The sequence below is a fragment of the Vicugna pacos genome, chromosome 13, assembly GCF_048564905.1.
Source record: "Vicugna pacos chromosome 13, VicPac4, whole genome shotgun sequence".
NCBI lineage: Eukaryota > Metazoa > Chordata > Mammalia > Artiodactyla > Camelidae > Vicugna > Vicugna pacos.
The window spans coordinates 4,883,805-4,897,074 of NC_132999.1; the positions used below are offsets into that span (position 1 = coordinate 4,883,805).

The following is a 13,270-nucleotide window of genomic DNA, read 5'->3' on the forward strand; positions in this document are numbered from 1 at the left end:
AGAGAACTCCCTGCTTCCCTTCCAGCCCAGGGGTGGAGGGCGAGGAGTATAAGGTGTCAATCTTGCTCCCACTTCCCCCACGGGGACCTTTGGCGATAACTGGAGACGTCTTTGTTGGCACAGCTGAATCTGCGCCTGCTGGGGAGGGGCCAGGGATACTGCCGAGCATCCCACCGTGCAGACGGCCGCCCCTCACGGCAAAGAATTACTCCCCAAATGACAACAGTGCCAAGGTTGAGAGACCCTGTTTAGCTGCTCCGTCCCGGCTCAGCTTCCCCCGCCAGGCTCCTCGGGTCTCAGTTCAGAAGGCGCTTCCGCAGAAGCAGCTGGAATAGTCTTCCTGCGGGTGCTTGTTCTCATGTCTCCCCCTTTTGGCCAGTGATTCCTAACCCGGGGTGTGCGGCTGTCCTTTCAGTCACCGCAGGTTATTTTCACACGGAAGTGGGGCTGAGAACCCCTGCTCTAGGCCTGGGTTCTTTGGGCTAGTTGGTAAAAATAACAACAACAAAAGAAAACCCCCCAAAATTCGTATTGAACTAACGCATGCTGGGGCGAGGGTTACAGGGTGACGCGAGTGTATACGTAATTAAACACAAGTCAGATGCGTGCTTACGATTTGTGCACTTTACTCTTTGTAAGTAATTCTTTAGTAAAAAGAAGGATAATAAAGGTGTGTTTCTGATAGTAATTCCAACAATACGGGAGAGTATGTAGTGGGAAACCTATTCTTTTATGTGCCTCTTGTCTTTTTCCCCTTTTCCTACTTTAACACAATCCCACACACAAGAGGTTTCTGCTGTCCATCGTTTGATACTAGTCTTTTCTCAATTTTTAAAGTATATAGCATTAATTTCATTCCACTTTCAAATACCTCATAGCTATCTGAGCGTCTTACTGGAGTATCTGTATTGAAAGCAGAAACACCATATACTATGCTTCCTTATAATCCTTCCTTGAACAAAGTGGGGGTAGAAATAAATAAATATGCTATTTTGGAGTAATTTTTGTGGTTATTGACACATTATAGGTACCCAACATTTACTGAGGATTTGCTATGTTTCGGACACTGTACTAGGGATGTTATAGGTTCTATCTCATTTAATCCTCACAAGTGCCATATAAGGTGGTTTTTCCAGTTATCTGTTGCTACATAACAAAGCACACCAAAATGTAATGGCTTAACATAATGACAGCATTTACTTTGCTTGCAAATCCGATTTGGGGCAGGTCTTGGAAGTGATGGCTCACCTCTGCTCCACTCAGTCTTTGCTGGGGTGGTTCGTTGGCGCAGGGCTGGAATCCTCTGACAGATCCACTCACGTGCATGGTGGCTGATGCTGGCTGTTGGGTGAAACCTTACCTGGGGCTGTTGACTAGAATACCTGTGTGTCCCTCCTCCATGTAGCCTGGGCTTCCTCACAACACAGTGCCTGGGTTCCAAGGGCAAGTGTCCAGTAAGAGAAAGCCAGGTGGAAGTTAGATCCGTGTTGCCTGTGTGACCTGGCCTCAGGAATCATGCAGTGTCATTTCTGCTGCATCTATTCTTTGAGGCAACCACAAAGTCTCACCCAATGTCAAGGGGAGGGGAAATAGAGTCTATCTTTTGATGGGAGTGTGGCAAGGGTTTTGAAGAGCCTGTGGGACCAGAAATATTTCTATGGCCATTTCTGAGAATTCATTCAGCCACAGCACAAGATTGTCATGGTTAAATTGCTAAAGCTTGCAAGTGGCTGAGTGCTCAGAATTCTGACTCCAAAGCCCTGATTATGATCCACACATTGCTCTTACTTCATGACTTTGAAAACTGTTAACATCACATTGTCAATTCCTTTTTTAGTCTCTAAAATAAGTTTTTGTGAGCACTGTTCATTTTTCCATAGAAGAGCTACACATAAACTATTATTTTCAAAAGGTCTGTGGATATTATTATGCTACATTAGTACTAATTCATTCTAGAGCATTTTTGAATTCTTGGTAGCTTTTTATCCATGCAAAGGGAGTAGCATTTTCCAGGAGACAGAGGTAAGAGAGCACAGCATGTGTGGAGAATGGCATGGACTGCAATGTCTGGAGCGGAAGGGAGGGCAAGTCTGCAGGAGATGCGCTTAAAAAGCAAGCAGGGCTGTGTCAATAAGCAGGCAAAGAACTTAGACCCTGTCCTGAAGCCAGTGAGGGCCAGCCATTGAAAGGTTTTAATTAGGAAAATGGTAGCGTTCAGATTAGATTTCTAAATGACCACTTTGGCTTTAGTGTTGAGTATTTAAAAGCATGGGATTGCAGTAATATGTAAATCCCAATTCGTCCACTTACTGAATAATCTGGAATTTGCTTATGATATAGTATCACAAGTGCTATAGTACCCGTAGCACAGGTAATTTCCAATTCAAGAAAGATTTTTATTTTTCCTTTCAATATCCTTGTTATGGCTTTTAAAATTTTCCTAATGTCTTATTAAATGTGCACAGATTTAAGTCCAATTTGATTTCCAACGAACAATTACACAAAAGTGTTCACCTGAACTCGTCAGGATGGGCTAAACTATGAACGGGTAACAAATAAATCCTCATGTCTTGGTGGTTTAATACACTCAGGGTTTATTTCCTGCCTGTGAGGAGTCTGAAACAGTTTGAAAGACTTTTTTTTATTTTATAAATAATCTGGAACAGGCAGCAGGGGAAGATAGTTGGAGAATTTCGTGAGGTGAGTTAAAGCCAAGCCTGGAAGTGGCTTCTGTCATTTCCACCCATGTCCCATTGGTTAGAATTCAGTCATAGGCCCCAATCTAACTGCAAAGGAGGCTGGAAGACGCAGAGGCGCGCAGATGTTTGACAAGCACTGGCGGTTTCTGTCACCTCCCTCCCTGCCCAGGTTTTCTGGTACGCTTAATCAATTAAAATTCAGATTCTCATAATGAACTGGTGCGGAATCTTTTTGTTTCAAACTCTGTCTACAGTGCGTCATTTCCGGGGACTGGATGCACAGCCCCCTCACCTGGGCTCCTACCCAGAGTGCAGGTGTTTTTCTGGGGTTTGCTCACTCCCAGGGCTGTGCTCTGATGGTCTGCTGGGGAAGTGTAGACAGAGAAAATTTTGATAGTGTCAAAAAATTAAACCCATGCAACTGATGGCCACAAGGTTCTCTGGTTGGTGTGGATGGGGTTGAGAAGGATGTACAAAATGTCTTTTGGTCTTTTAAATTGGCAGATCTCTTTCCTAAGATACTGTCCGTCTAATTTTCCATTTTTTCTAAATTTCAGACTTTGACACATTTAATTGTTAAACCAAATAAATTGGCTACTAATACATATAGATTGTATATACCCAGTGGGGTAAGAGAATGGAGCATCCTGGATAGCTGACTATTAACTAAACACTATCAGGAATTGTAAGGTAATAAAACATACTGCAGTGAACGTAATATAATAACAACATACTATAGTAAACATTCAAAAGTCACCTTAGAATCCCGAAACTGTTCACTATTTACTATTAGTCATTCTATATCTTTATTTTTAAAGCACTTAGATTTTACAAGGAATTTTCATATGTTTTATCCGACTATAGCCTTCATGATAGTTAGTTCTGTGCAGTGGGGATTCTCATCCTTATTTAATAGATGAAGAAGTAGAGGATCAGAAAGGATATTTGCCCAACATTACAAAGCCTGAGAGTGGCTGAGCGTAAACTCTGCGTGGCTGTCCCTATACTGATGACAGTCAGTCATTGCTGTGCAGTCCTGCAGACACGACTGTCTGGCTGAATCCTATTTATGTTTGGATGGACCTTGAAACTGGTTATAATAGTAAATGCCTAATAAGATTTTTTGTCTTTTGTTGTCAAAAGTGTTCACTGCAGAACTAGAACATATTGAAATTCTAGTTATGGATATGATTCTGGATAACAGAGATTTTATTTTGCTTTTTAAATTTATGTTTAGATCCATACAGCTAAGAAACTTCATTAAAAGTGAAAAATTATCATAAAAAATGTTTTAAAAAAAGTGAAAAATCATCCATTTCAATGGTTAATTTAGCTTGCTTACTCAGGCTGAAGTAAAGCAGGCATTTGCCTTATGTTAGATTTGATTTAGAGTTTTTTTTTTTTTAGAGTGTTTTTTTTGAAGAAAATTATTCTTAAAAATATGATTTCTAAAAGGGACTGGAAAATGTGTCTTTAGTTGACAGGGAAGAATACGAAATCTTCTATTTTACATCTTATTTTCTTCTCTTTAATAAGAAAGGATAAAAATAGTCTAGAATAGCACATGTACAGGTGACTTAGACCTTATTTTCTGTCCTTTTAAGTTTGGAATATTGACATTATTGCAGAGAAATATAACCTACTATTATTTACCATATTCACTGTATATATTTTTGCTGTCATATTTGTGAACAAGAAAGCATGTGGAAGCAATTACACAATGGTTTTTAACCAACGTTTGCCCAAACGACTTGCCCAAAAGGTTGATTTCTTTGATGTCTGGGATTCTACTCTGATGGTGTGCATTTGTTTTACATGATCCTGTGACCCTCAAACAGCTCATCAGCCATGGAAGGAGCGAATTCATCACACAGGGTTTAATTTGCCCTTTGCTGAGATATTTAATTTCCGTCGCGGGGACCTTGCTCAGTCACATGGTACCTGACCTGGCAATGGCAGCCTAGCAACCGTGAAGAAGTGCTACCCCAAGCAGGCTCCTGGAGGGTGCAGGGCGCAGGGCGCAGGGAGATGTTAATTATTTACAGTGTGGATTAGCGAAGCCGCAGAGCTGGACCCAGGCCACCGGCTGCTGGAGTCAATGGCCTTTCATCCAACGTGCACACAGATGACACATTTATCTGAAGATTGGAAAATATACTGGCTTAATTATGTAACATTTCTTGGTGGGTAAAAAAGCAGTTTGTACAGCTGAGTGATAATTAAACTTAATCTGAGTAAATCAAGTCTTATTTGAATGAGTAATTTTCAGAGTAGCCATAAGCATTTTAAATTCTGCAAAAAAGAAAGCTACCATACAAATTTTAAATACTATGTCCAACATGTCTGGTCTCATATTAAAATGATCAAAGGCTAATATTAAACTAGGCGTGCGGAGCCACTGCTTAGGTTATATTTGAGAGTGAGAGACATTCTCATTATGATTAATAATAACGAAAATGTTAAAATCAGAGATTATGTAGGACAAAGAGGAAACACTATGTTTTTCTTGTGTGTGAGTGGGTGCACGTGAGACCAAGCAAGAAAAGAAGGCAGCATGTATTAAGCACCAACTATATGCCAAGTATTTTACACCCGTTGTCTTTGCAGGAGGTAGGTGTAATTATTATTATCCTCGTTCTACAGATGATGCAGCCAAGACTTGAGAGACAGTACAGTGTGCTTAGGGTGACGAAGCCGGGGTTAGGACTCAGGTCTGCTGGGATCTCAAGACCCTTTTCTTTCCACTACACCGAACACCAGACCAAAAGAGTTAAGAGCAGAAAAAGAAGACTGGAGTGACCCAAAGCTCAGTGGGGAAGGGCTGGCCAGTAGGGAAGGGGCTGGAGCTGTGGGAACTGGAAGGAGGCACAGCAGTAAACTCCTTTTTCACTCACACGTAGCATTCCTACATCATCCAGCTTGAGTCTCAGCTGTGTTCTCTGCTGGGCTTCAGCAGGTCTGACGTCATTTGCCAGGTGGTGGGTCTGGACCTGAGGAAAAGGCACTTGCTGGAGGTGTGGAAGAGCCTTGGAGAGAACCCATCCCAGGGGGGGAGGAGGCAGCACAGTAAGTTTGCCCAAATTCCAAGCCTCAGAGGCAACGGGAAGGGAGCACGCTGGTCTGAGACTCACCCTTCCTGTCCTCTTTCCTGCCCTCTCTCCTCCATGGGTGCCAGACCTGCAGCGAGGTCTGAAGGCTCTCCGTAGCATCCCCTGCTCAGTCTCGCAGGGGCGTCTCTTTCTTGCACATCTAGCCCTGCCTTGGCGTGTGCTTCTCGCTGGACCTGAACAAACACGGAGCGCTGACCCAGCGCCTTCCCCGTCTCACAGGCCGTTAGGCATCGCTAGCGTATTGGGAGAAGGAGCCTTGAGTGCCTGGGGGCTGTGGGCTTGTTTTTAAACATATACTGAAGTGATAATAACTGTTATCATAAGCAAGATGAGCCTCATGTTTAGTTTCTAGAGCAAAAACATTATCATCATATTGTATTTATAAATTAGGTAAAATAGTAGCAGAAAGTATTTCCTGCTTGCTACATACCAGACTACGCTAAGCTCTTTACTTGATACCCTAAGGCAGACGCTAACTCCATATCCATTACCCGCTGCTTCTGTGCTGAGACAACCCTGCCTTTGTTTGAGACAATGCACCAGCCCCAGGTAATGGCTTTTGTCACGTAATCACACACTCCTGTTCTCGTAGCCTCCTCTTCTTTTGGACTAAGAGGTGGCCACACAACTCAGCTCTATCCAGGAGACCAAATCACAGGTTGGCTGGGGTTGGGAGGGGCCGAGGTAGGAAACAGGCTGCTTCTGGAAGACCACGGGGCGCAACGCCTCACCCGCTTCAGGTCTTTGCTCCAATGTCACCTTCCCAGTAAGATCTACGCTGAGCACCCTGTTTAAAATTGTAGAGCCTGGCATATAGTAGGCGCTCAAAACATTTTTTTTTTCCTTTGAGAGAACACATGAAAATAAAATAGGGAAAATTGCTGGAGAGAACGCAGACCAGCAAGCACAAACGGCCTGGCCAGGAACACGCCTGGCACGTTCGGTGCACAGGGCAGATGAGGCCAGGGTGACAGTGGAGAGCCTGACCACACGAGGGCTTGCAGGTCACAGGAGAGCCTTGGGCCGCTAGTCTGAGTGAGCTGGGAAGCCGAGGAGGAGCTCTGAGCAGAAAAGTGACAGTCTTGGGCCACCTGGCTGCTGTTGGAGAGACTGACAGGAGAAGAGTCAGGAGGCCACTGCAACAGCCCCAGCCGGCAATGACGGTGGCTGGGGCGGCTGGCAGCAGGCGGAAGGAGAGACGTGATCAGGTCCCGGACGTACGTTGAAGGTGTAGTCAGCAGGCTCTGCTCACAGATTCCGTGTGGATTGTGAGAGAAAGAGGGAGATGAAGGATGACGTCAAGGTTTTTGCCGGAGCAACTAGAAGCAAGGTGATTGAGGGCACTGCAGGGAGCGTGGGTTTTGGAGAGAAATTCAGGCACTCAATTTTGGATGTGTTTAAATACATCCAAGTGGAGACATTAAGTACTCAAATGAATATACAGATCTTGATTTTACGGGAGAAATCCAGGCCAGGGATATACAGGTAGTGTTTAAAGCTGTTGAGACTGGATGGATTCACCTAAGACATGAGGGTGGATTTTAAAAAAAAAGGAAAGAAAAAGAAAGTTCATGTACAAGGACGAGCCCTGGGACACTCCAGTAATGCGACCCTAACACGTGCTGGGCGCCACCACCTCACATGCCGGTGCTCGTCTGCCCCAACGAAATGTTACGAGGTAAACACTCTCAACTCGATCAAAGGGGGATGTTTCACAGCAGTAAGTCACCTGTCCAAAGGCGCACACGTGGTTAAGTGCTACTATCAACCTCACCTCTGTGTAAATAACCTGGAGTTTTACTTCCTCGAGCAACTTACAAACCTTGGTATCATCCTGTCTTCCCTTCCCCATCCAATCAGCCTTCATTTCTATTTTTCACATTAAGCTTCAATACAGGGTGTCCTAATCTCTGACCTTGAACTATTAGCTGTCTTCTGACAGGATTTCCTGCCTTGAGACTCTCCTGCTCTAATCTACTCCTTATCTTCCTGAATATAAAGCTGATCTTCGTGTCACCTTCCTGCTCAGCCCTTCCATTAATTCCCCATTATCTGCAAACTACAATCTAGTTTCCTCAGCTTGGTTTCCCGAGCCTTCCCCACCTCGCTCCAAGCTGCTTCTCCAGTCTCACCCCCTGCTACTCCGCCCCGCCCCCCACCCCAGACTGGTCACTTTCCTGAGATACATCGAGCCCTTTCACAACTCACTTGCACACACCGTCTCCTTTTGGTGCCCACACTGGTTAAGCCTTCTGTACACCACTGACTAGAAGACAGGACAGTGGGCACTGTCTTGTTCCTTGTCTCTGAGGAGAACGTTCAACTTTTCAGCATTAAATAGAACGTTTGTTGTAGGATTGCTTTAGATACCCTGCATCTGATTAAGGAAGTTTCTTTCTTCTTGTAGTTGCAAAGAATTTATCATTTTTATCCTGAGTGGATGTTGAATTTTAGCGAATGCTTTTCTGCGTTTATTTGGTGTCATAAATTCTCTCCTTTAATCAAACATTGATTTATTGTCTACTGTTATATTAGCCTTATATTTCCTGAATAAACCCAACATGATCTTCATATGCTACCATTTTTTTGTACACATACTTCTGGATTCCATTTGCTAATAGTCTGTTTAGCACATGGCCCTACAATCTGTACGGTGGCCCAGTGGGAACACTTTTTGGAGAGGTGACCAAAAGCTACCTGATAATTAGAAGCAAAGTATGATTTCCACTTCTGTCTGGGATTAGGGGCTCTGAATGGGTGGATGTAGGTTGAGGACTGAGGGTGGAGGCGATGTCTGAACTCTGTGTTACTGCAGCAAAACTAAAACTTCATTATCAATAACTTTTAATTCAGTACAAAGTTGAGTTCATATTCAGTCCAAAAACTGAAACGTTTTATTGTTATAATTCAAAAGTTTTAATAGCAGTGAAATAAAAGCTTAATATTCATATGTAAACCTTTTTAATGTTTAGTTTGCTAGTTCATCTTACATAAAAAATAATGAATGAAAGGACAGTCCCACGAAGCCCCCAGAACACCCCTACGGGAAGCTCTTTTATACCATTTCCACGTATGACATCGTCTCTTTCACTTTGATGAGACCAAGATTGACGAGGATGTTCCTTTCCAGTTCCAAATAACTCTCGTATTCCATTTTCAGTTCAGTCTCCATTTGTTCTTTTGACTTCTGATACATTTTCTAGGAGGGGAAGAAGCAAGTCATGTGTATAAAACTCTGACAGCCAGAAATACCAAGGGCTGGAAAGGGGCTATTCCTGCACAGCTGGCCTGGCTGCTGCTCTCTGGAAGCGGGGGCAGGAGGGCAGGAGGGCGTCTCTGCACAGTCAGGGAGAGGGGCTGCTGGCTCTGACCTGACGGGGAGGGGCGGAGACGGCGTGGAGCAGCTGTGCAGACTCCGGGCATCTCCTGGCAGCGGGCTGCCTGAGTCTGCCGATGTGCTGGATGTGGGCTCTCGGGGGCAGGGGGAATGCAGGCTGGCCTGCAAGCTCTTGCCCACGGCTGGAGGGAGGAGCACGCGGAGAGGGGAAGAGAATAACAAGGAGCATTTCTTCAGCTACTTTATCCAACACCACTTGCTGAACAATCTGAGTCATCTGTTCTGCTCTTTGACCTGTCAGTGTCTGTGTGACTACTGCTCTGGTTTAATAATTGTGACATTTTAATTTATTATGGTATTTTCCAGGATGGTCATTATGATTTTCTCTCATTTTTGTGTCTTCTTTCGGAGGAACTTTAGGACCACTTCATCTCGGTGTGTCATCCTGTTTCGCCTTTGTTTCTCCTCCACCCGTCCTCTCCCCATCCTATTGTCTTCCTGTGCCTTCTGATGCCTGGTTACAGAGCCCCATCTTTGTGGATTCCATCAAGGGAATCAGTACTGTATTTTATTCTACTTTCTTTGGAGAATAATTCACAAGAGATACTTTCTTCTTGAATGCTCACAGGAACTGACATTCCCTTCCCCTCCCTCTTCTTCCCTCTCTTTTCATAATATCTCTGCTTTCTCAGATACCTCATGTCTAGTAATTGCCTCTACTTCATAGCACTGTGAGGATTAAATGAATCATTAAACGTAAAAGTCCTCAGAATGGTGCCTGCACCCAGTAAGCATTTAATACATGTTAGCTACACAGTAACCAAGTCACAAAAAGAGCAGGGCTTGATAGGCTGAGAGCAGAAAAATATTTTCTTCTAACCTCTGTCCTTTGCAACATGTGTGACAGATCCCAGAGCATTTCCCATCACTTTTAGGTGTTAGGAATCCTGTCATTTTCAGGTATCTGAAGATTCAGGCCTGTCCAATATCCAAGTGGTGACTGCCCCCTGGGGCCCCCACTGCCAGACTCCTCCCTGCACCTCCAGCCTCTCTGTGCAGAAGTGGCCTCACCACAATTAGAAAGTCCTTTTGGGCATCTGATTTGAGCCCAGCTACTTTCAAGCTTCCACCTGGCTGCAGAAAAACTCACCACCCTCACTCTGCCATCAGTCACTGGTCCTCTTTCCACCCTTCTGACAGAGCAGTTTAAGTCAATCTCTTGTCTGCAGAATTTCCAGCCATAGGAGTCAGGCCCCTGTCCCTGGGTTCCCTAAATTCTCCCTGGACATTCTGTTTTGGGCTCTTGCTAACTCCTGGCCCTTGGATTTCTGTGGCTCAGGAAATCACCTGTACGAGGCCAATTGTCTATTCTGGCCAGCATCCTGTCTCTATCAGTGCTTCCCTTGAAGGCCTCCTTCCGGAGTCGGGGTGGTGTTGCAGAAGTGGGAAATGGGGTACGTGTGGCCCTCCAACACTTCTCTCCCAGAAAAATCCCTCTTCCAGCCTCCTTCCCCATTTACTCTTGTGTAGTCTGGAGTGTGGGTCATTGACTATGGGTTGCAGAATTCTTTTGAATTCCTCCCTCCAAGTCCCATTGAGATGGCATAAATTACGGGTCACATGGAAACCGCTACGCTTCTCAGCTTTGGGTCTCCAGCTGAAATTCCGGTCAGGAGAATTCCCATTGCATGTGCTGTTAGAGCTGTGGCTACTAGTGTTTTACAGTAAGTGAGAGGTATCCAGATTCAGGGTTTGCACAGAGATGGGCACATGGTTCCCCTCAGTCTGTGGAGTGAAGGGTACGGCTACTCCCTGCCAGCCCGGGGCACTCAGGAAGCCCGGCCCCGGGGACGGCTGTGTGATCCCGGCCCTGCGTAATAACACTCATGGCGGACACTTACTAGCACTTTCTGGGTGCCAGCTACGGACTAGCTGCTGTACATACTTTTAACTCATTTAATTCCCTCCAAGGTCTTCTGAGATTGTTACAGTTCGTTTCCATTTCCCCTGTTACCAGCGGTTGCCTGTAAGGAGCTCCTTCTGACTACTACTAGTCACTTGCCCTTCGTGACCCTTATCATGTTCTAAATGTAGCAGAGGAGCCCTTTTCCATGCATTTGTGTATCCACAGCCTTGTACCAGAGAAGTAGTAGCTCTATTTTAAGGAGGGCACTATGTCAAATGGAAATGAAGTTACAAGGAGGGGGCGGCAAAGTTTTGGAAACAAAAGCATCCTACAATTCCAAGATACGGTTATTATAATACTCAGGTGTTTCAAAAGTATTTCACATGCAGATTTTTTTTGGATTATCCACAATTCTACCCACTTCCACTGAGGTGGGTAATTAGGAGCTGTCGCTATGGTATTTAAACACTCAGTAATTGTGGATGTCTGCTGCTGCGGTGTGAAATTCTCCCATGGCAGACCAAGGCCAATTTTTTTTTTTTGGTAGTAGGGGAAAACAATGAAAATCAATGGAAAGTTATTTAATTGGTGTTCTTTTATAGCTCATCACCACTAAACAATGTTTTGTTCTTTTTAAAAAAATTTTTTTTGAGGGGTGAGGAGATAATAGAGTTTACCTATTTATCTACTTATTTTTTTTTAAGAGGAGGTCCCAAGGATTGAACCCAGGACCTTGTGCATACTAAGCACGTGCCCTACCACTTTGAGCTATACCTTCCCCCTGCAATGTTTTGAAATGATGCTCCCTCTGCTTTTGTTACACTAATTCGTATCCATCAATGTGATGTTAACCTATTTGGTAATGCAGTACATTGAAATATTTCCACATGCTCGTGCTTTTTATTGAGACCTAGGGTCTTACGTGAGTAATTACGTTGGAGGAGCCTATATATTTGGCTATGAGGAAACTGCAGACAGGACTGGTGATGGAATTGTCGGTGACAAAAGGGCAAGGAAGGGAATGAGCAAGAGTCAGGTAGACATATGGACTGAGAGGACCTCAAGTGGGAAAGAGAGAAGCACTACATTCACAGAATATGGAAAAGCTCCAAATTCCAGGGGGCAAGGGAAGACCAACAGAGCGAGGAAGTTCACATCAAACGGAGAAGCTTAGAGAGGCCGATGGGGTTTCAAAGCTTTAGGTTCCTCTTCAGGAGAGTTTACGATGGATGTACCATCAATATCGAATTCTCCTCTACAGCAAATTTCACAGCTCCAGTCTATGACAGTAGAATTTATATCTACCTGTCTGTCTGTCTACAGTCTAGCTCCCCTTTAATGCCAGTCTAGTATTTGTCAGTTTACTTAACTGAAAGACTTATAATAATCCTGAAAGGTAGTTATTAGTACTCCCATTTTAAAGACAAGAACCGAAGCTCATCACAGATACAAACCTTGCTCCAGATCTCATGGCTGTAAGTGGCAGAGCTGGGATGTGAGCCCACACGTCTTAATTCATATTCCACTATTTGCACTACCTGCTTTAATGCATTATTCACCAGATGTTAAAATTCTATGAAATGAAAGCACTCACATTTTGAACCTTTGCATCTGTCAATGGTATTCAGAGACCACTGTACCTAAGGAACTTTGAAATACAGAAAAGTTCAGAAACTCAAATTGTATAGAATCTCACTAGGTGTCTAGTTGGTAGTTCTCACTCATGTTAAGCTAGGAAATCAGAGAAATGCCCTCCGGACTCTCATGAGAACAAGAGAAGAATGTAAAAAGGTGTAGTTTTTCTATTGAAGCTGGAATAAGCCAAACAAATATATTCCCACTGGCGTTAGAGGGAAGCAACTTTTGTATCTGAAATTTAACTTACAACTTTTTTCTTCTCCATTTCCAGCTCCATGTCTTTCTTCTCCTGTTCACGAATTTTTTTGCGCTGCTCTACATATTCCAGGTGCTTGACTTCCCTTTCAAAGTAGTAATGTACACTTGATACCTGTTAGAGACACAGGCCCGTGAGAGGGGAGCCCACCCGGAGGCCCCCGTCCTCCCCACAAGGCTCTAGAAGAATTTCTGCCGCTTATGAGTCATTAGCTAGATATGCCTGCAGGCCACTCCCAGAGGGTCTGGCTAATTTGGGGGCCATTGGGCTAAGGTTTAGGGACCTTGGAATTGGAGGACTGCAGGAAGGGAGTAGGGTTGGAAG

General features: G+C 44.3%; 1 protein-coding gene across 6 annotated transcripts in view; it reads right to left on the reverse strand.

The window, feature by feature from the left end:
- Window positions 1–8,753: 8,753 nt before the first annotated feature.
- Window positions 8,754–13,270, reverse strand: part of DNAI3 (dynein axonemal intermediate chain 3) — a 63,945-nt gene continuing 59,428 nt past the window's right edge. For all 6 annotated transcript variants that reach the window (XM_072974067.1, XM_072974066.1, XM_072974065.1 and 3 more), the window contains 2 exons: window positions 12,938–13,060; window positions 8,754–9,008 (listed from right to left, as the gene is read on the reverse strand). In XM_072974067.1, the coding sequence (XP_072830168.1) occupies window positions 8,865–9,008; window positions 12,938–13,060 (267 nt within the window). In that variant the 3' untranslated portion in view covers window positions 8,754–8,864. The remainder of the gene's footprint in view (window positions 9,009–12,937; window positions 13,061–13,270) is intronic.